A 23,764-nucleotide genomic window follows, 5' to 3' on the forward strand; every position below is an offset into this window, starting at 1 on the left:
GCCCCATTAGCTAAAGTGGTGCTTCAGGTTAAGAACAGTTTCAGGTTAAGAACGGACCTCCTGAACGAATTACCGTATTTTTTGCACCATAACACTCAGTTTTTTCCTCCTAGAAAGTAAGGGGAAATGTCTGTGCGTGTTATGGAGCGAATGCCTGTGGGGGGGGGGATCTGCTGCAGTCATGAGCAGAGGATCCATGGTTCCCCTTCCTTCCCTCCTCCGTGGTTACAAAGCATGGATCCACATGGATCCTCAGGATTTTTGCATTGGGCTACTCCAAACTCACTGTCAGATTACATGTCTGTGGCCACAGCATGAACCACAAAAATCATATATCCACTATTTCGCTTAGAATATTTTTTTTCTTGTTTTCCTCCTCTAAAAACTACGTGCGTGTTATGGTCTGGTGCGTGTTATAGAGCGAAAAATACGGTAAGTACTTAACCCGAGGTACCACTGTATCAGAGGTGGTTTGGTGCAGTTGTACTGGGCGTCGCACTGCAGGGGGCACCAAAACAATACTGTAGAATGGAAGCACGACAAGCTGGGGTGAATTTTAGCATTGCACAGGGTTATGCTGAAATTTGATCACCCAAAATCTGCCACTGATATCAGGATGTACAGTATATGAAGAGCTGCCACATTCATTCACTAATGGGCCTGCAAACAAACATACAAAAAACAACCCACCATTTTGGGCCAAGAAAAACTATTTTGCATCCTATGAAAAGGATGCAGCTAGATAATATTTGCTTGCTTCCATTTTGCTTCTACTAGACAAGGCATGGCAGTGAACTGTAGCTCTGGAAGACTCTCTTCACCTCAACTGGTATGCCTAATGAAAGCCTGAAACAGGACTCCTCAAGAAAGGGGAATAGAGAGCTGAACTCCCCTTTGTTCAGACACTCTGCCCTGCCAGGCAACGAGGTTCCATAGACTTAATCACTGGATAACTTCTTATTTTGGTGCCCATTTATTTGTTTATTTGTCTCCTGCTCCCAAAGGATTCCAGGGCAGCAAACCAGTGATAGCAAAAACATCTTAGTTCAGTTGGTTAGAGTCTGGTGCTGATAATACCAAGGTTGCAGGTTAAATCCCCGTACGGGCTGGCTGCATAATCCTGCACTGCAAAGGGGTTTCACTAGATCCTTGAAGTCCCTTCTGACTCGACAATTCTAAGACAACTTGTGTGCGTTCTTATGAAATCTTAATTCCAATACTGATTCAGACTGGGAAAGATCTCAGCTTAAAAGACTGGATGAAAGAGAAAAGTATTTAGGGTAAGAGAGATGCTGCCTGTCTATAATATTCAGAGGACGGGAGTTGTTTTGTTTGTTGTTTGTTTTTTTATACTGTAAATTGCCCTGTGATCCTCAGATGAAGGGTGGTGTTGGTGTGCAAATTCAGTAAATAAATAAAATAAATAACACTCCAAAGCGTAGGTGCCACAACACTATAGGCCCGGTTCTTAATATTGCGCAGGACTCTTGATAAGACGGTATTCTGCAGGAAGCCTTCACCTGTATAGCAGTGATTTGACTGGAGGTATAATTTCCAGGCATATCATTACTAAAACTCTGCCTATTAAAAGCAAGTTAGCAAGCTGATATTCTGAGGAATCTGAACTCCGTATACAATTACTGACCTTTAAAGCCCTACATCATGGTTGGGTGCATGAAATAACATCTCCCACACTGACCTGCCTCTGTCCTGAGACCATCTCTGTACGTTCTCCCCGCCCCTTCTGCCTACTCCAGCAGTCTGAGGTGAGGCAAGTAGAAAATGGGTTGGGGGGTTTATTGCCATCTCACTTACAGAAGTCCCTCCCCAGCGAGGATCACATGATGCCTGTACTACCACATAGACCTATTTTAAAGGTCCAGGGGCCTTTTTTAACACCTGAGAACTTCTTAATGCTGCTGCTGCTTTATAGACTGTTGCTTTACTGTGTACTGTATTTATTCCTGTGTTGTTGTTTTTTATTGTGCTTTGTGTTTGTGACCTACCCTGGAAATATTTGTCAAGCAGTGGTGCATATATAGCTTTATATACCATATATGCTGTGATATAACATGCCTCTCTTTTCTTCTTCTTCTATGTAAGCAAATACGGTTACACATTCTTAAATATTAAATTGGAGATAGAGACCTAAGAAGTTAAGCCAAAAGTTCAGTGGAAAGGGTTTTGGTGAGGATTCGAAGAGCATATGAAGATCTTTTCCCTTGCTTTTCCTTCACTAACTGGATATGTCTCTTCTTACACTTTCAGAAGCACAACAATTGAGAGGCTAAATGATAAAGATGTGGTTGTAATATTAGGCAGCATATGTCAAGTGCTAATTCAATATAAAGGCACTATTACATGAGCAGAAAGTATCCCACTGGGTATTTAGCAAAGAGCTGATATTAACAGCATTGTAGACATCAAACTAAATGGAGACTGGCACTAAGAAATTTCCTCAGACATGCTGCTCTTATGAATATTATTGCATACCCCTGGATTTTTCCTCAACATTTTGGGTTTAACAGATACTGCCCTAAGCTATATATATATAGTACAATCTACAGTAATGAATCTTAAGTTAAGCTTGATTCACAGTATAAATTGCAACTCTTTTCTTAATTTTTAGATCTATTCCCCCCCCCCCTTGCAGCCAAGACAATAGTTGCCATGTCACTTGTGTAATGAGCACTCGGTAGTCACAAATACCCCAGTGGAGTTTCACCTTACTGATTTCAGAAGGTAATTGGATAAATAATTAAAAGTGGTCGTGCTCTCTGGTCGTGGAATTTCTGGCTACATACTGTTGAAGAAGTAAACTGAGCGACATCTGTTCTCGGTGGCTCATTCTAAATTAAAAATGGTGAGTCATGGCCAATCATAATTCCCCTAAACATCCTAACTTCAGCATTTTAGAACATGGCCTACACGTATCAGCTGCCTTTCCACATCTATTTCCCCCCACTTTCATTATCAGGTGAATTGGAGATTTAGTCTAAATCCCATTCTTCTCTCTAAACTCCCTCCTCCCTGCAAGATAAGGTAGTTCTAGAAAATTATGGTGTAAGTTGGAGCCACTTCCCGCAGGTAGTTTAGACTTCTTGTTCAGTAAAATATCCACCACCATCCCAGGCTAAAACTTTGGGATTCAGTTATTGGTCCTGGATTTGTGGAGACACAGCTAGGTATCTTGGATGTCTTGTGATAACTTACGTAAGATCATCTGGAGATCATGCAATAACAAAAGCTGCCATGTGTTCTGTAGAACCATCTTGCCCATTACGTCTGCCTCTGAAAATGGTGCGCCTCATTTTGTGTCTTCTAGAAACGCTCTTGGGAGATAAGTTATGTAGTTGCATCGTAACAGGTTTTGTAATGGTTTCTCAAATGAATAATCGCTGCAGTATGAGTCTTTCTTATCTACTTGCAGGAAAAAACAACAACAAGTGGAAGTCAGTACAAGAAAACAAGATTGCTGTTCAACTTAGCTAGAAATTAAACAAATGATGAATTGTGTTTCAACATGTGATAAAAATAACTCGGCTATCTTTGTGAGCTATTATACAAATGTACGTTTCTTCTCGGAAACACTTTCCTGTTGTCTATTTCACCCCTGATTTATATGAAGATTAGTAATATGACACCACACAAACATCAGCAGTGAATATCTGATCTTATTATGGAAGGTGCCTGTATGGGAGAGCTTGGTTAATTTTAAAATAAATTGTGTCACAAATTCATAATAATTTTTTTTTAAACTTCTTTCTTGTTATCGCAAATTCAGGTGGCCAAGTGCCTATTATTTTTGAAACAGATCGAACCCAAAATAAGGAGGTGGTTCCTTGGAACTTTCTAAGTATGCTGAGTTACAGATGTTTGTTAATTAAAAGCCAGAAGGAACTGTTGCTTTTTTAAAAAAAACAATGGTCTGATGGGGACCTGTGAGGACAGAAAGTCACTGATGACAGAAAGATAAGAAAACCCTGGAGTACCTACCGTATTTTTCCATATATAAGACATCCCCATGTATAAGACGCCACCTACTGTTGGAGACCCCAAATTTAGAAAATGGGCATATGCACTTTCTGTGTATAAGACACCTCCAGATTTTAAACTTTATTCTAAAGTCAAAAAACCTAGTCTTATACACGGAAAAGTACGGTAGCTTCATGTCTACAACTAAGCCTGTAACACAAGTACCCAGCAGTAAGCAAAATCATGTATTAATTAACTGTTTACCCTGCCTTCCCTTTGTTATTTACCCTATGTCAGATTTTAGATTGTATACTCCTCAGGGCAGGGATCTATCCTGCATACTAATGGTAAAATGTAAAGGAAATGTATCTTCCAGGTTCACGTCGAGCAGCAAAGACAGAACTGTCTTGTGCTGCCACCTTTAGGTGGGGGTGCAGCATGACATCCAGTCACAGGTTCACTAAAATCCTGCCTTTTTCTACGGGCAACTCTAGCTTCCAACCTGTGTTATGTGTGAAAAACAGAAGGTTTAATGAAACTCGAAGTCTGACAGACTGTTAAGTACCAATTTAGGCTGTTTACACATTACTGCATGGGTAGGCAAACTAAGGCCCAGGGGCAGGATCCGGCCCAATTGCCATCTGAATCCGGCCTGTGGACGGTCTGGGAATCAGCGTGTTTTTACATGAGTAAAATGTACCCTTTTATTTAAAATGCATCTCTGGGTTGTTTGTGGGTTCTGCCTGGTGTTTTTACATGAGTAGAATGTGTGCTTTTATTTAAAATGCATCTCTGGGCTCTTTGTGGGGCATAGGAATTTGTTCATTCCCCCCCCCCCCAAAAAAAATATAGTCCGGACCCCGAAAAGGTCTGAGGGACAGTGGACCGGCCCCCTGCAGAAGGAAAAAGGTATCTCATTTCCTTCTCCTCCTAACCCTGCCCCTTCTTCCTTTTGAGAAGCGCTACAAGATTCCTGTTCCTGGCTGGCAGTGGGGTGGGAGATATACTGCAACATTTTGTTGCAGGCTGCAACGGTATGCGTCTTATTTTAGATACAGATCTCACAAAGATCTTGGGATTGAAACTATGGCTGAACAATTACACTGATAAGTGGGAGGGGGAATAAGGCAAGATTGGGGAGTGTAGAAAAATTAAGACATATGATTCTGAGATATCAAGGAGAAGTGAAGAGGGAGGAGTAATTCAATTTAAAAAAAACCATCTCCAGACAACCATAGCAGAACCCCTGTTATGTAACCTACAAGGAAGTGGGAACAAAGGGTTATAAATTGCCATTATAAGAGTGATGAATGTCGTGTCTCTAATTCTTTTTAAAGTTGGCTCTTACATCAGCTCAGTTGGCACTGGAGAGGCTGTGAAAAGATCGCAGGGGTCACCTTCCGAATCCTTCCTTGAGAATTTCTGGTATAACCACAACATCACAATTAATAAATAATAACTACTTTGTATGCAAGCTTTAATGACTCAAGACCCCCTCCCTTTTTCTTTCCCCTCAGCAATCTCCTTGTGCCCCATTTTCCTCCTCCCTCAATGTTATTTTCATAATGAAAGCCTCCAGCTTGTATTTCTCCCATAGAAAGGAATAGGTAGTGGCCTGGCCACAAAGAAGGATGGCAGTAATTTTGCTACACACAGATTTATGTTAAATATTTGCAGAGAGAAATTACAAGCACCATTCAGATTTGTGTTCATTCTGATCATTATTGGAAAAAAAGTCAGCAAGTGTCTAACATTGATATGCTTTACAAATCCCATTGAGCTTATTCCATGGGAACTCATGAAATCATAGAATTGTAGAGTTGGAAAGGGACCACCAAGGGTCATCTAGTCCAACCCCCTTGCAATGCAGAAATCTCAGCTTAAAGCATCCATGACAGGTGGCCATCCAACCTCTGCTTAAAGGGAGTCCACAACCTCCCAAGGGAAACCAACTCTACAAGCTTACAACTATTTTTTTTTTTTAAAGTTACTAAAAACATTTGCACACAAACTGTGGATGTAAACAGCTCCCCCCCCCCAACTGTTAGAAATTAACAGAACAATAACCTCCCCAAATAAATATTTATTGTTCACAGTGGCGTAGCGTGGGGGGTGCCAGGGGTGCCGGCCGCACCGGGCGCAACTTCTGGGGGGGGCGCGAGTCCAGAGGGAAGGGGAACGCCCCTCGCTCAGCCCGCGCATCCCTCGCCCGCCGGCAGCTTCCCCTCCTCGCCTCGCTCAGCGCCGCCGCCGCGGATGCCGCCCAGACCCCCCAGCGCCCAGGGCCATTTCCCGGGGAGCCTCCTCTGGCACATGCCCCGCGCAGGAGGAGGAGGAGGCGGCTCCGGGATGCTCCCTCCCGCCCCGGGAGGCAGAACGCAACGCACAACACACACACACCCTGTCGCCCCCGCGGCAGAGCAAGGCAGCCAGACGCGGAGCAGGGAGAAAGGCTCGGGCTCACCTTGGGGCAGCCTCCGTAGGAGGAGGAGGAGAAGCCGCCGCTGCCGCGGCCGCTGCCACCGCCTCCGTGCACCCCCGGCACCGGGAGAGAGGCCGCTGGCCGCCCGGCGGGCCGTGGTTCCTTCCTCCGCCGGGCGCCCAAGGGGAGGGGGCTTCGGCTGCCTCGGCCCGCGGGGGCTCCACAAATAATAAATTTAATAAATTCCTTTTTTTAATAATATATTTATTAAAGTTTTCAATTTTATACAAAGAGAAAAATGCAAAAAAACTTTTACTTTAAAAAACCATTTTTTCATAACCTTTTATACCATTACAGCTAGAAACCACTTAATTTCAATCCAACATCATTCAACATTCCTTAATATTGCAGTATTTCTGTAAATAGTCCTTAAATTTCTTCCAATCTTCTTCTGCCGACTCTTCTCCCTGGTTGCGGATTCTGCCAGTCATTTCTGCCAATCCCATGCAGTCAATCAACTTCATCTGCCATTCTTCCTGTGTGGGTAAATCTTGCGTCTTCCAATACTTTGCAATGAGTATTCTTGCTGCTGTTGTAGCATACATAAAAAAAGTTCTATCTTTTTTTAACACCAACTGGCCAACCCAGTGGCGTAGCGTGGGGGGTGCAGGGGGGGCCGGCCGCACCGGGCACAACATCTGGGGTTAGGGCAAATTCATGGGTTAGGGGGCGCAAATCCACAGGTTAGGGGGCGCAAATCCATGGGTTAGGGGGCGCAAATTACTTGCCTTGCCCCGGGTGCTGACAACCCACGCTACGCCACTGATTGTTCAGGACCTTAATCTTATTTGCTGCCATTATGGGTGAAACCCATACCCAGCCAGATGGGTGGGGTATGAATGAATGAATGAATGAATAAAAGATTTATTTATTTATTTATTTATTTATTTATTTATTTTGCATTATGGAAAACTTTATTTTCCAAACTGTGTATTTAACTTTCCCTCCCCTTTCTGCTGGAGCTAATCCAACCTCAGGAATAAATATATTGATTTCAATTCCCTTGAACATACATTCTCTGTTTGGTAAAGGATGAACCTGAGGTCCCCCAAAAGTTCCAGTTGCTGGATGTTTTGAATGACCAGTGCACCAGAGTTACTCTGAGCGTTCAAAACTGCATTCTGGTCCAGAGATGAAAGGAAGAAAAAGTTCCCACCAGAAAGGAATGGCAGACCAAACTGATGGACTATGCAGAGATAGATGGCAAAAATGACCGGGGGGGAGGGGGTGGGAATCAGAAACCAGGAAGAACAGAATTCCAATGAAGAACGGGGGAAATTTATAACTTACCTTGGAGTCCACTGTAAACAGATGAGCTCTTTAGCAGGATTTGAATCATACTTGTAACAAGAACTAGGGATACTTAAAAATTGGAGTGACTTAAAATATGAAAAGGACTAGTGACGGAACCCTCGGAGGGGTGGGGAGTCCAGAGATTTGGTTGAATCTTTGTTTGCTTATTTTTATTATTATCCATGATTTTGAATGTACATTTTAATTTGTAAAACTATTTAAAAAAAAAAAGCTGCATTCTGGAGTCAGTGGAGAAACTGGCCATTTTCAAACTAACAGTGCATTAATCTGTGTCAAACTATACTGACCTGAAAATAAAATCAATGTACAACTCCTATCATAAAATAAGCATGCATTGGTATATTCACTAGTTCAGATAACTTCCAGTGAGCATAAGAAATTAATGTAGCTGGCCAAAGAAGTTTTGCTCAGGTAAGCGTGTTCATGCAAATTATAGGGAAATATCTTCTGTGTACTGGAAGGTAGAGGCAACTTCCTCCAAAAGTTAATTCAAAGTTATATAAAGGCTGCCGTAGTCTGATGGTCCCGAAGTTATGCTTTCTTAAATTGCTGCCAAACTGAATGGCTGCAATACAGACAGTGCTGTTTCTTAGACAAATGATATGCTTAACCAAGCAGCCAGAATGCTGGTATTGCATTAATATATGCATGTGTGCTTCCATTAGCATTTTAACAAGTACAGCAGATACAGTTTAAATATTTGTCAGGCATATTTCTCTCCTGTTTATCACCCCCCACAATAAAAAGCTGTCTCCTTTCATCTAACAATATAGGTAACATAGGATGAGATAACTTATCTATGATCTTCATAGTTCTCTTATTTGTCTTTTTTGCCCGGTGTGTAAATTTGTTTGTCCATAAGGTACCACAATAGTTGTTTTTGCTGCAACATCGTAACACAATGATTCCCTCCTAAGATTCTGTGTAATCTTTGGAAATTGCATCCTCCCCTCTCTCATACACATCCACTTCGTAAACCCCTTTTGCAAAATTTATCTGTGGTGATGCTAGACAATTCTGCTTATACCACACAAGACTGAGCCAGGTTCTCCCCCACCCTGGACCTTTTCAGATAATCTGTTTTTAAAGCCATAAATGCAAAATCAACTATTTGTTGTTTTCAGTCCACATAACTCCTTCAAGACTGAGCACAAATATACCATTCCCCCAACAACCACGGCTGTGCTTTGTTTACCTGGGAAAGTGCAATTCTTTCTAATGGGATATTTAACATGGTATCTAAATAGCAATAATAAAAAAAAGTCTACAGGGATGTTCCAAAGTTTTAATTGCTATAGTTTCTGAACTAGGACTGTGATAAATCTCCTGTACTTCCCTTTAGTCATGCAAAAACTGCATTTGCCATAGGTGGATAACTTGATCGGTAGAACATGAGATGCTTAATCTCAAGGTTGTGGGTTCGAGCCCCATGTTAGGCAAAGGATTCCTGTATTGCAGGGGGGCTGGACTAGATGACCCTCGTGATCCCTTCCATCTCTACAAGTCTTATTGTTGTAGCCAGATGACACGAAAAGCTCACAATCACCATAATGGAACAGATGCTTTTATAAACCCACTGTAAAAATTAACTTTCAAGGGACACCCCTTGATTAGCTTCCATTGGCAGATGAAGACAGTGTCATTCCTGGTATTTGATCACTGATGGCTGGCATATATTATATTTTACGCGTGAATTTTCATTTTTATTGGTTGTCTCGGGTTAGCATGATAAATAGGTTGTTTATGTTTCAGTTCTATATGTTGTGCATAGTCTTAAGTACCTTCTGGTGGTGAACACAGCTGATAAATACAATAAAATTAATCTTGTGGTGAAAAGGTTCCACAAATCTAATTTGTAACCTGCCATTTTAGTTGTGTTGCGAAGTGGAAATTATTATGGAACAAAACTGCCAACAATGTTCTTTTATACCTGTTAATATTCTTCAACTCTAACCCTTATGGTTGTGTTGTGTTTCCTCTTTATCTGCGTTTCTTCTAATGACAAACAGGCTCATAAGCAGAAACTTATAGATAATAACTTATAGATGATCACTACTCACAGATTTTAGGAAAAAAGTTGCCCCATAGCTGTTGAAAATTTGGAAGTTGTAGAAAAAGGTTCTGGCTATAACCATTGCTTTCTGTTTGCCTTTATCTCTGCTAACAGCCGCTGTTACTTTTATGCTTAATTAATTATGCCTTTTTAAAAAAAAAGAGCAACAGGCAGGGATGGAGAAGGGCAAGTCGGAGCACTTTTTCTCTACTGCGAAAATGGTCAAAGGATAAGCTGACATTTTATTTTTTATGATTCAGAAGAGCTTCTGTAGAAATGAAATGTCACCCCTAACTTCAGTGCCTTCTAGGCCACATCCGCAGAGGAACTATTCTAGAATAGGACTGGCCTAGAACTTGGCTTGTTGGGTACCATATTCATTCATTTCTGGGAGCTTTATGTCTAAAGGATGGCTGGGGAACTTGTGGGCCTCCAAAAGTTGGACTCTCAAGTTCCTTCAGCTCCAGCCAGCATGGCCAGTGGTCCGGAGTGATGAGAGACTTGTAGTTCCACAACTTCTGGGAGATCACAGTTTACCTCCCCCAGTTGAAACCAAGATACTTGGTTGTTGGTTGTGATTATTACTTTTGATACAGTATGTTAGGTGCACTTGTGAGCTTTTATCTCATTTACCCCTAGTTACATTTTATTGTTTCAACATTTTTAAACTTTTTTTTAACATATACAACCAAAACGCAAAATCAAAATTTTGTCTTTTCTCTTATTTTTGGCGACTTCCCACCCCAATTTCCATGGAGTTGTTGTTTCTCCCCTCCTGCTGTGCCCTGTCTTCTTATCTATCAAATCACAATCATGATATTATAATCTAATCTCTTCAATTGCTCATAGCTCAAATCTTGCTCGTGAGTTCATCATACTTCTTAATACTTCTTAAGGGATCCAAAAAAGGAATCCATTCTCCCATAAGGAATGGAAGTATTGAAGTCCTGCGAGCTTTTCTCATGCTGCTTGTGTGGAGGTTGTTAATGCAGGACAGAAAATGGAAAGGGTGGCTTAAGAATCGTAGGCAATCTAATTACTATATTTGCCTTTTGGATGAAGGAAAAGCAAAAAAGGGGGAAAATATTGTTCGGTTTTCACATGGAGACTAAAATGTACTCTTAATTAAGCTGAGGTCAACTACATGTGGAATATAGTAGTGTGTGGAAGGGGTATTGGGCCTTTGCTACTGCTTAGAGAGAAATGGTGGTTAACTGTTTCTGCCTGCTTCTTTGCCTTCTGTCTGGACACAGTTGCCAACATGGTGCCCTCCATGCTGAAGTTCCTTCAGACCCAGCCAGCAGAGCCAATGATCAGGGGATGATGGGAATTGTAGCCCAACCACACGGACTACCTGTCACAGAGAGCTGGTCATGGAAGGAGACGCCAGATGTCTCACACTCACCTCTGCTTTCTTTCTGGATAGCATGATCATGATCTTGTTGGAATGGATCACGTTGAATGATCTTGTTGGATTGGATCCAACAAGTCCGTTCCTCCACACCACATGGCCCAATGAGAGAGGCTAGGCAGATACCTGCTTTTTCTTGTTTTCTCCCCACAAAAGGGTGTGGGGAGAAGAGGGCAGGTGAGTGATCAGTGACCACCTCTTGCTCAACCAGGAGATGAAATGCTGGGTGATGCTGTGGATGGCTAAACTTGGCCCTCCAGATGTTTTGGGACTACAACTCCCATCTAGCTAACAGGTCCAGTGGTCAGGGATGATGGGAATTGTAGTCCCAAAACATCTGGAGGGTCAAGATTGGCCATGCCTGTGGGTGGAGGCACAGCAGGCTCACCCAGTTGAGCTTCCACTGCTGGAACCCCTCAAATGTAGAATCCAGGAGTTCAAGAGAGAGAGAGAGAGAGGATGAGGCGGCTGCTCCTTGCATGACCCGTGACCCACCATGTTATACCACCCAGAGCAAGGGCAGGGAGCCATTTTCAGTGCAAGGGGCCCACTCCCAACCAAAACGCATTGCTCAGGTTCAAGGACAAATATACTCGTGGGGGGAAGCAGCATTAGCGTGGGATGTGACCCAGGAACTCCATTCCTTTTTTTCCATCCCGCTTTCTCCTGCATCTTCTCTGCCCCACAAGAAAAGGCGGGAAGTTGACCGGCGGCTGCCTCTCCCCTTTGCCCGAGCCTGGCAGCGTGGCGAGGCGGGATCTCTCTCTCCCCCCCCCCCTCCAGTAGCGCCCAAGGACCCCGGGGAGAGCGACTGGCTCGCTCGCTCCTCCTCCCTCGGGCTCCGGCGCCGCCTCTGGTCCTGCCCTCCGGCGGCGGCGGCGGCAGCGCCTGCCTCCCAGCTAGCCTCCTTTCCTTGGGGCCAGTTTATTCCCGAGGCGAGCCGTGCATGCTGCCCTCGGCGTCCCGCCGTGAGGCGAAGAGCGCGGCGCTCGGAGGATGCAGCCTCCCGCCGCTCCGGTTTCCATGACTGACCCTTTGGCCGTGCTGGACCCCACAGGTAAGTCCTGCGGGCTGAGGGCGAGCGGAGCCGGAGAAGCAGCGAGGCAGAAGCAGGTGGGCTTATTATTCCGCCTTCTTTCTGTACCCGGCACAATTTTACACCCTGGGGAAACATATCTGCATCTGCCGTTTTTGCTTCAAGTAGTTTCAGAGGGAGACGTACTACTCGCATGCACATGGATAAGTGAGAAGGGAATAGAAGATTTTATTTCCCGCTCCAATTGGGGGGTGGAGGGGGAGAGACTGCATTTTTCTCCCCTTCACAAATATTGGATCCTCTCGAGCCCAGATCACTCGTGTTCTGCCTGCTGTGAACTTCTAGAATGGGGGTGTCTCCCCACCCCCTGAGTTGGGCACAGGGCAGATTTCACACGACCAAGAAGACACGAGTTCAGAAGAACTCGCGCGTTGAGCTCTGGAGGGAGAAACCAACGGAGCCAAAGGGCCAGGTAATTGCGCCAAACCTTCTCCCACTTTGGAGAGACTAACAAGTGTTTGCAAAAAACAAACAAACACCTCCCACCGGAGCTTCTAAGAGCTCTCCATGCTCTTAGGAAGGGCGATTCATTCTGCCCAGTGAAGGCTCCCTAATGTATTTCATGTCTTTGAGCTCATTCCTCCTAGGCACTGCAGCCCAACGTGGGAAGCTGACTTAAAGCGAGTTAGACCTTGAGTCCATCTGCCTTAGTATTGTTAGCCTTGACTGGCAGTGGACCTCCAGGATTTCAGGCAGGGAAGCGGGGCGTTCCCACGCTTGCCTGGAAATGCCAGTGAATGATTTTGGGGACCTTCATCACGCAAAGCAGGTTTTGTATCATCCAAGCTACAACCCTTTCCTCAAAGACACGTTCAAGTAGAATGAATTAGTATGACCAGTGGCGTAGCGTGGGGGGTGCAGGGGGGGCCGGGCGCAACATCTGGGGGTTAGGGTTAGGGGGCGCAAATCCACGGGTTAGGGGGCGCAAATTACTTGCCTTGCCCCGGGTGCTGACAACCCACGCTACGCCACTGAGTATGACTTGTTCTCCTCCCCCAACCCCAATATCATATAGATACAGTGCTCTTTTTCTAGAAGAAGAGTTGCCAGAGCTCACCACGAACTTCCTTGTTCTCTTAGAGACAGATAGATAGATATTTCAGAGGTTCATTTGATACTGCTTTAACCAATTTATTGCTTTGGGGACGGGATGGGACTGGGAGGCGATCTGAGTTTCTCTGCAAGGATCTGTTGTCTGCCTCCCCCTCCTGACTAAGGAGACTCCAGGGCACAATCAAGCTGTTAACTTTTTTCCGCCCCCTGAGAGGACTGCAGTGTACATAAATCTATTCTTACATATATATATATATATATAAATAGATAAATAAAAACAAGGCCACGGAATCATGCTGCATGCTTTCATCTGAACTATCCATCTTAAATGTTGCAGGTTATCGGTTTCTGGTTGAAAATTAGTAGTAATTAAATATATGTAATTACTTTCGAAATCTTGTGTAGACATGGTGCTTGTTTTACTGCCTATCATCGTATGTCTTTAAACAGCAATTGGGGCAAGCAGCTTATTACCGAAGAGTCCCATGTTATGATTCTCAGTGATAGAGTTTTCCCCTTGATGAAAGAAAGAAAGAAAGAAAGAAAGAAAGAAAGAAAGAAAGAAACAGAAAGATACAGAAAAGAGATGATAATCCCACAGGCGTTAATTGCCATGCAGATTCATACATGTGAATCTCACTCCAGGAATACATACTGTTGACCAGGCACCCCCAAACTCAGCCCTCCAGATGTTTTTGGACTACAATTCCCATCATCCCTGACCCCTGGTCCTGATAGCTAGGGATGATGGGGGTTGTAGTCCCAAAACATCGGGAGGGCTGAGTTTGGGGATGCCTGCAGTTGAAAAAGGCCATGTGCAATTTTTGCTGTGTTAACGTACACACAGGTGTTTTTTAAAAGGAATTTTGTCACGCTTGAGGTAGCCCTCATACTGATTGGCATTAGATAAAATGAAGAGTGGCAATATGATTCATGGTTTCTCTCATAATTTTTCCACATGTTGTCCAAAAAGCCTGGAGTTTGGGAGAGCATTTCTCTGTCCAGGACAGATACACTCCCACTCCTTTAGGAACAATTCATATACAGAAAACCACAGTATGTCGAAGCCTGCCCATCTATGAAGACTTATGCATTTTCCGGCATTGAAATCATGGTACAAAGGGTTATGAAGTAACAAAAGAATAAAAGTGCCTTTGAAAATGTGAAGAATGCATTTCGTTCACCACTGAGTACCCACGCCTATATAGAGGGAAATATTTGTCCTTTCTGGGCAGCTTCTCCCATCTCTTTGAAAAAGAAATTTAGGGAGCCTAATTGGATTTAAAGAAAAGATCAGGGAAGCCCTGTGTGGAATTTAACTTCTGCAGTAAAGTTTCTAATAATATGCACACTTCCCTAGGAATCTTAAAACAAGAAGAAGCACCCATTCCAATGAAGGAAAGCAATTAATTGGAATCGTCCCTCTGATTGCAACCGACATGTGTGAGCACATCTTGTATTTTAGTTTTAGCCGTGTCTTAAAGAACACTGTTCTGACTTAAAATTGCAGTGTCTTGAATTGTCCTACCTTTGGGAAACACTATTCCATACATTATTTTACGTGGAATAGCTATTGTATCCTGATTCTTTCCTCATTGTTTCAAATGTAAGACTAGAACTGTAATAAATAGATACGTTGACAACATTTATAGCCCATGGTTTTGCCAGTCTTTAATCATCCTGATTGTGCGGGAAAATGGAAGCTAAAGGATGTTTAGATAGATGTAACTGCACATTGTTTACTGGGGGGAATGGAGGTTCAAAAGACCACATTTCAGATCTTTCTAAAAAAACTTTTTTTGTACGTAATTTGCAGAATGGACAAAAATCTGGCAAGGGAGCTTACAGAGATGCACGAGACTAAAATAGTGGGAGGCAAGCAACTTGTTCTGGATTTGTTCTGGATCCAATTGTTGATTGTTATTGATTGCCATGCATATGTTTTTTTAAAAGCCCAATTACAACTCCCTTTAAGTATTTCTAAGTCTCATTGATTTCAATGAGAGAATTCTGTACTACGAGCTTCTTAATTGGAATTCCAGAGGGACCACTGGATCATGCCTTTTTTATTTTTGCCCTTTTCCTGCTAATCCACTTGAATGGTAATGTTGCATATTTACTAGTTCATTTGTGCAGTGCTGCTGGTGGCTGCAGTTAATTCAATTACTGCATGCATAGAGGAGTCCTAGCTTATCACCTTGTTCAATAGCAAACTGGAAAACATGATACAATGTGCTTTTGAGAACCTTAAGGGAAGAGACCGTTTGGAATGTAAAGGTTCTCTTTTAGAATCCTTCTATTGAAGTCTGTTTCAAGCTATGATATTTACAATCAACTTCCATTTTACCAGCAGAATTTCCTTGCAGTTTACCTTCATTTGGAAGATATGTGCTAGTGATTTCAGTCAAATTTCTTTCTAAGGAAGCACGCTTAGGGCTGGGACATCATTGTATTTGGAACAAGGAAGAAAGAGTTTAAAATAAGAACAGGGTGATAGAATTGTTACCGTGCAGCCGTTTAGAGTTATGGCCTACTATTTCAAATATATTAGTTTCCTATCTTTCCAACATCTTTTTACGCTGATCTCTCAATTCTTTTGACAAAAGCAATGCCAGCATCCAGTGATGTCCTTCTGCTCATGCAACAGAGATCAGCTTGTGCAATGGGACTTCCAGGTTCTCTTTCTCCTTCCTCCAGCTCTCCCATGTGCCTAAAAGTCTGCTCTGGAAGGTCCGCTGGTGCCATAGAATAGATAGATTGATTGATCTTAGCCTTTTGGTAAAAATAAATAGTTGGTTTTCATCTTCAGGCCCTTTAGGTCTTTAGGACTGTTTGTTTAGACCATGCAAAGTGGGGCATGAAGAAATGTTGCATTGTGGATTTCTCCTCTTCAGGACCTAAGCCAGCCATGTCTAATTCCAGGAACTCCATTCAATTCCCTTTCCAACCAGGTCCCTTCCCTCAGCAGACGCTATTATCTGGCTACTGAGCATTAGACTGATTACTTTTTGACCCATTTAGCTTTCCCACCTAAATAATTGTACTTCTGCAAACTTTGGGGTTCCTTTGAGCATGCTGCTATATCCTTCTTAATTTTCAGTGGTCCTGTTTTAGCTACAAACCTGTTAGCACTCACCATCTAAGTTCTTACACTGATGTATAAAGTGTCGGGTCTCTTCTGTTTGCAAGAGGGTTTTTAATAGATGCAAGGTGTTGTTTTTTTTTTAAAAAAAAACCCCTCTGTCTTTCCTGATTACCACAGTTGTGATATTCACATGACAACTGGATTTATGTTTCCATTTTAGCTATCCCAGATTAGCTATTTGATAAAATATTTTTACTTGCCTTTTTCCTGCCCTTAACTTGTATTCTCATAAAGTAATATAAATGGCACATAAAAGTCAGATCCAATACTTTATTGCTTCCATAATGTTCATTAAAACCAGTACAATGTAAAATATCTGTACTGTATACTGATTTTTGTCTGAATAGTATGAGCTAAGCAATTCTTGCCATCATGACACACAATAAAAAATACATAAAATAAATATTTCCTGTTAATTTTCTTGTTGTCTTGTCCACTTGACTTTGGGTGGCATAATTAAAAACACTACTGCTCAGAGAGGTTTTCATTAAAACTTTGAAATAAAGACAAATGAGGATTCTGTTACCTTAACCAGTCATTAAATTATTAATTGGAGAAGTAATTGATACCAAAGCAATGGAGTCAACATTAATACTGTATTACTATAGCTAAATTATTGAGAACATAAAATCAGGGTTTCTCTCCCCCCTTCTCTTAAATTCAATGAGCTAAGGATCTGCATATATAATATACACAACCAGGTTCTACCACGTAAATTCATAATAGCCTGTTCTGGGGTTTGCAATAGCACCTATTTATTAGTTTCTCTGCGTGCTGGACAAATCAAACATTTTTTCCAGAGGAAGCAATTGCCAAAAGCATATTGTGGACTATGCACATTAAGCCATCACATATAGTATGAGGATGCAATGTATAATGCACTGTTCTTTAAATTTACCTGTACAACGTGCCCCCCCCCCCGGACAAATACAATTCTTTAAATGTTGGTGTTGCTACCAAATGTTTGGATACTGAATGTTATGGTACTGATAGTATTCTCTGTGTGTACGTATTCTTTCTTTTAATAGCTGGTTCACCGTGTTACTGGTGATTAAATGTTTAGAACATTTTTTGTAACACCATGCAATTTAGAAAGCTGTAAAGTCTGACGCTCAAGTGGAATAATCCTTACTTATCTAAGTAATACCCACTTTCTGTAACTCACTGTGCATGGTGTTTGTATATACTAGGGATACAGTCCTATGCATGCTTACTCAGATGTGAGTTTCACTGAATTAGTCTAAGGGCTTAGTCTAAGGTGCAGTGGCGTAGCGTGGGGGGTGCAGGGGGGGCCGGCCGCACCGGGCGCAACATCTGGGGGTTAGGGTTAGGGGGCGCAAATCCACGGGTTAGGGGGCGCAAATCCACGGGTTAGGGGGCGCAAATCCACAGGTTAGGGGGCGCAAATTACTTGCCTTGCCCCGGGTGCTGACAACCCACGCTACACCACTGCTAAGGTGAATGATACAGGATTGCAGCCATTATTGTTCAGATATCACAATGCCCTAGACAGCATTGTAGGTTTGGTTTTGAACCCTTTACATCTGTTGTATGAAACAACTCCTCATTTTCAAGAGGTTGAAATGCAACAAAAAACAAGACAGCAATACAATTAAAAACCATATAGCATCTATCACAGAATACTACAGGTATCTAGCACAACATACAACAGATGGGGGGATGGGACATTTAGTAGTTGGCCAAGACCCTCAGCAATTTTCAAGTGGTCCATGGGAAACCTCTGTACTAAATAATTTCCCAAGGCAGAAAATGACATGAGAAATTCCACTTTTTGTTGAATAACTACTTTAGCTATTCAGTTTCCTACCTCTTGGATGGGCTATGAAACAGACCAGGTAGTCAGCTATACTTGCTGAAATTTTCCACTTCTTCACAACTATTTGCAGGAGCCCTGTCCCCCTTTCCATCTAGAAGCCATAATCAGGCAAGGGGTGGGTGCTCTCTGATAGGACAATCCTTTGCAATTTAAACAACTCTTGTTGTGTTCAGTTGGGTTTACTCACATGGGATTGCAGCCCTAATCTCTCTTTTCCCTTCCCATGGATACATCAAATTACTATTTGAGGTGTGGTCAAACATTCCTGAGACAAGGAACTTGTACTGCACAGCACAACAGTTAAGATGGGATAGAACTGTTTATTGAAAGAAACTGCGCAACTCTAATGAGAAAAGAGAACGATCCCAAAATGTGTATTGCATAACATGCAAACTGAATCATGATGAACACACTATGTTGGCCAGAGTGTTCTAAGGTGTCATTATCTGACTTATAATAAACTAATCAATGCTCAAATCAGTAGTTGTGGAGGCAAAATTATTTGCCTTCTAAATTTGTGATATGGCGACTTTCAGTGTGCTATCCAAGTGCTACTATTACCTTGCCAACCAAAGTAGCCAAGCAAAATTTATAATAAAAAAATTCCTTCCAGTAGCAACTTAAAGACCAACTAAGTTAGTTCTTGGTATGAGCTTTCGTGTGCATGCACACTTCTTCAGATACCAACTTTCGTGTGCATGCACACGAAAGCTCATACCAAGAACTAACTTAGTTGGTCTTTAAGGTGCTACTGGAAGGAATTTTTTTATTTTGACTATGGCAGACCAACACGGCTACCTATCTGTAACCAAAATTTATAACTTCACTGTAATGGGTCAAGAACTCGTTTTTCCTAGGTTTTTCTTGATTTATCATAGAGCTGAAAGTGCCTTACAAATGTTGCAAGTAGTAACTTAATGTCGCAAATTATTAATATTACAGGGTTGCGATGATAGGCAAATTTGTGAGTTCTGGGTGGGTGGCTACTCTTTAAGGCGAGTGGGTAGTAATGATTCTATGAAGAATCATTGAAGAATCAATGAAGAATGCTGAAAACATGCAGAACAATTGTTTTACAGTAGAATATATCATATTGAGTTTTGTGGGTTTATGGGAGGGGATTGCAGCTTGAATTCCCTTGCTCTTCGTACATGCAAGGTGTTGGAGATGATTTCAAGGCAACTTTGCCACAGAATGTTAACTTCTGTCGTTTCAGATGCCTGAGTGACTTTTGAAATCCAGCGTCCCACTTTTGTACCTTTCACTCACATTTAGTCACGGGTTTGTAGATGCTTAGATTTCTGCTGATGTAAATCCAGAGGATGTTTTCTTTAAAAACATCTCTTCAGTAAATCCAATAGAACTTACACTAAAACTTATTTCTTAGAGCTTACAAACACATGTTTTTTTCTCTAAATAGGCAGTGTACAGGGACTTGTGCATTATAAAATACTGTAAGCCTGGATGTAAAATACTGTAATACTGGACTTAAGCAAATATGAATGTGGTGGTTTCTAGAAGCATATTGAATCTGGAGAGATAGCAGGAGGAGGAAGAGACTCCTCCTGTTTTCTGGTGTGGTTCTTCTCTTGTGTGTAAAGGATTACAAATTCAAAGCACTAGCCTGGACCTTTAAAATGCCTGACACTTGGAGTTATGCTTCAGTTCTGCTGGTCCCTTGAACAGAAATGTCATTCCTTTTTAATAGTATCATCCATTGAAAACCCTGTGCTAGAGAAGGAGACGGGGAGAGAGAATATGAGATACCAAAGAGACCTTTTTCAGATTACTCTTGAATCATGGCTGCTCTTGCGTGCAGTTTGTCTTTCTAGAGAGCCTAACTAAATGTTCCATGCAGATGCAGGCAATAAAATCCTAATGGTCAATTCAAAGGGGGGGGGGGAGAGGAGAGAAAGCGAAGATAATTTGTAGAGGGGGTAAGCAGCTGGGAAGACAAAATGCTTTAGCCTAGCCCTTTCCTGTGCCTTCTGATTCTCTTCTGCAGATCACTCTCCCCAGTTGGCCCCCCACCCCAGTTACAAATGCACGGGTGGATTGGTGGAAGTGAAATAATCAGTATTCCCGGTGGTGCCCTTGTGGAAAGCACCGTCAGGCTGGGACTGAGCCAGCCTGGGATCTGTTGGATCCTGAGGTGGGTTTGGAGCCTGCTCCAGGCTGGTGCAGCAATTTGTCTCGCTCCCCTTACACCCACTTCTCCAAGTGGTTTACAAAAGCATGCACAAATAAATCTTAATAAAAGTTTAAGCACAGAATAAAAAAACAGAGTTTTAATTACCTTTAAACTGTGCAAAATATTACTAGAAATCATCATGAACTAATCAGGAGCATACCAAATATAGACCCCAATACAGACCAGCGATAAAAAGATAACGACCGCTTAAAGATGGAGGGATGTAACCTCTCTAAGTTCATGAAGAATTGAGAAGGCCCTATTTCAATATATTTTTTTCATAACAGACTAACAGTGTCTGTGTGTACGTGCTTTAGTGGAACTCTGAACATTGTCTTCTTGAAAAGCTCTGTCCAAGAGTTATTGGTTCTTTGATTTTTCTGCTTGAGAGCCAGTGTGGTGTAGTGGTTAAGAGTGGTAGTCTCGTAATCTGGTGAACCGGGTTCGCGTCTCCGCTCCTCCACATGCAGCTGCTGGGTGACCTTGGGCTAGTCACACTTCTTTGAAGTCTCTCAGCCCCACTCACCTCACAGAGTGTTTGTTGTGGGGGAGGAAGGGAAAGGAGAATGTTAGCTGCTTTGAGACTCCTGAAGGGGAGTGAAAGGCGGGATATCAAATCCAAACTCTTCTTCTTCTTCTTCTTAAGAGGATTGGCGAGTAGGCAGAACCTAAACCATGTGATTCAAGAGAACTTTGCGCATTACCCCCTCCTTGGCTAATATCTTCAGAATGGTAATTTAAGCTGGGAAACAATGAAAGGGGACAGCTCTAAGGCCCCCAACAAAACAGCTCTTCACCAGACTCTGATCATGGCTCTCCGGCACATTTTGTTTGACCCTGGAGTGTTGGGCTTGGCTATTGGATTTTGAGCTCAAAGCCATGCTCACCGACAGGGTCAGCCCACCCATGTTGTGGGGTGAAGTGGTTGCCTCAGGTGGCAGATATGGACTCCTCCTCCATGGGCTTGCCACACTGCCACAGGCATGCCCTGCTCCTGCCACTACTTTAGATGCCCCTGAAGTAGATGTGTGCCTGCAGGAGGCAGGAGTGTGGTGGGGGCAGAACATTTTGCCTCAGGCAGCAAAATCTCCTTGGCCAGCCCTGCTCACCTATAAAACCAGGGCTGGCCCTACCATTAGGAAGAGTGAAACAGCTGCTTCAAGTAGCTGGTGCTGGGATGCGGGAAGTGGCAGTAGGGTGCTGGGCAGCACATCTTTCTTTGCCTTGCGGACTGCTCTGCATTTTAAGCTGGCTGTTCTCAGGTACACTGGGGAAAGCTGTCCTGCCACCCATGTTGAAATAAGATTTAGTTGTCAATCCAGTTATCGTCTGCACACAGAATCATAAAATTGTGGAGTTGGAAGGGACCCCAATGGTCATCTGGTTCAGCTCCCTGCAAGGCAGAAATCTCAGCTAAAGCATCCATGACAGATGACCATCCAACCTCTGCTTAAAAAGCTCCAAGGAAGGAGAGTCCACAACCTCCCAGGGGAGTCCATTCTATTGTCAAACATCTCTTACTGTCAGAAAGTTTTTCCTGATGTTTAATGGGAATCTCCTTTCTTGTAACTTGAAGCCCTTGGTTTGGGTCCTACATTCCAGAGCAGGAGAAAAGAAGCTTGCTCCATCTTCCATTTGAAAGCCCTTGAGATATTTAAAGATAACTATCATATCTCCTCTCAGTCTCCTCTTTTCCAGGCTAAACATACCCAGCTCCTTCAACCGTTCCTCATAAGGCTTGGTTTCCAGACACTTGATCATCTTGGTAGCCCTCCACTGCACACGTTCCATCTTGTCAACACCCTTCCTAAATTGTGGTGCCCAGAATTGGAGACAACATTCCAGGAGTGGTCTGGCAAAGGCAGAATAGAGTGGTACTATTTCTTCCCTTGATCTGGACACTATACTATTGTTGGTGCATGGAATGGGGGAGGGGGTGCCACCTAGCCCTTTGGATCAGGCAGCAAAATGGCGTGAGATGTCCCTGTACAAAACTCACTGGAAAGCCTTAGGCAAGCTGATGTTTCTTAGCCTACGCGACAGGGTTGGTTATAAGGTTAATTCACCATTTTTAGTTCCTTTGTGGGAGAGTAATAATAATAATAATAATAATAATAATAATTATTATTATTATTATTATTTATTATTATTATTTGTACCCCGCCCATCTGGCTGGGCTTCCCCAGCCACTCTGGGCGGCTTCCACAGAGACCAAAATACACTAAAATATCACACATTAAAATCTTCCCTGAACAGTAGTGTTATGTACTGAAGCTCTCACCCTGGGCCAGCAGGGGGATACTGTAGTTTTCACTCAGGTCCACATATGTAAATAAGGGATTGAAAGTGACGTTCAGTGATTGGATAGTTACAGAAAATGGTTACTGTTGCGTTCTAGTGGAGCTCTATATAAGCAGGCTGGCTGAACCCTTCAGTTCAGTTCTGTTCTGGCCTGTGAATAAACAAGAGCTGTTTGAAGAATCGCTGTGTTGTCTGATATGTTCACCCACAACTTAACAAGTAGGATACAGGTGTAGCACATTGCTGCCGCCTTGGGATTTGTGCATATGTACTGTGGTGCTTATAATAACATTTCCCTCCCTCGCTTCACAGGGCACTTTGCGAAAAGGAAGAAAACTTCTCTATGGTTCACAATCGCCCTCCTGATAGTGTCTGTTTTCATACTGACCATAGGCCTTGCAGCTACCACCAGAACAGAAAATGTAACTGTGGGCGGTTATTATCCAGGAATAATCGTAAGTAGGAATTATATTTTAGAGTTTCAAGTATTTACAATGCTGTGTGCCATGCAATGAAGTAACCATTGTGCAGAATTATCTGCCCAACAAAGCTTTTTTGTGGAATTTGACAGCTCAAGCAATGTTAACCTGATTGTGTGTGTACGTATGTATGTATGTTTGTGTGTGTATGTGTGAAAGTGAAGACAAGCAAGCTAGCACATCCTGAGTAGATTAGAACAAGATACTTGTAGATGGATACAGGGCTCCACTGCAGGTATTGTTAGGAATATTAATAACCCATCTATCTTCAGTTCTGAATCTCTGTCATGAGTAATATTTCATGGAGAGAGCTGCCTAAATGTCCATTATTTCCTACTGTGTTTCACATACATAGATGCATGTTGCACAGACTTGGGGAGTACAGAACAAGCTCAGATTGATATATATGTGTTGGAAGATAAGGTCT

At 42.7% G+C, this 23,764-nt stretch overlaps 1 protein-coding gene across 3 annotated transcripts in view; it reads left to right on the plus strand.

Moving 5' to 3' along the window:
- The window catches only part of TMEM255B (transmembrane protein 255B), a 66,263-nt gene that overhangs the window by 6,117 nt on the left and 36,382 nt on the right, over window positions 1-23,764 (plus strand). The window contains exons 1-3 of one of the 3 annotated variants that reach the window (XM_083501592.1): window positions 12,170-12,292; window positions 14,745-14,827; window positions 23,171-23,313. In XM_083501592.1, coding sequence (XP_083357718.1) covers window positions 14,824-14,827; window positions 23,171-23,313 — 147 coding nt within the window. In that variant the 5' untranslated portion in view covers window positions 12,170-12,292; window positions 14,745-14,823. Of the gene's footprint in view, window positions 1-11,741; window positions 12,293-14,744; window positions 14,828-23,170; window positions 23,314-23,764 lie in introns of those variants that run through there. The other 2 variants (XM_083501590.1, XM_083501591.1) reach the window with 2 other exon arrangements.

Source organism: Podarcis liolepis, assembly GCF_965112155.1.
Source record: "Podarcis liolepis genome assembly, chromosome: 4".
NCBI lineage: Eukaryota > Metazoa > Chordata > Lepidosauria > Squamata > Lacertidae > Podarcis > Podarcis liolepis.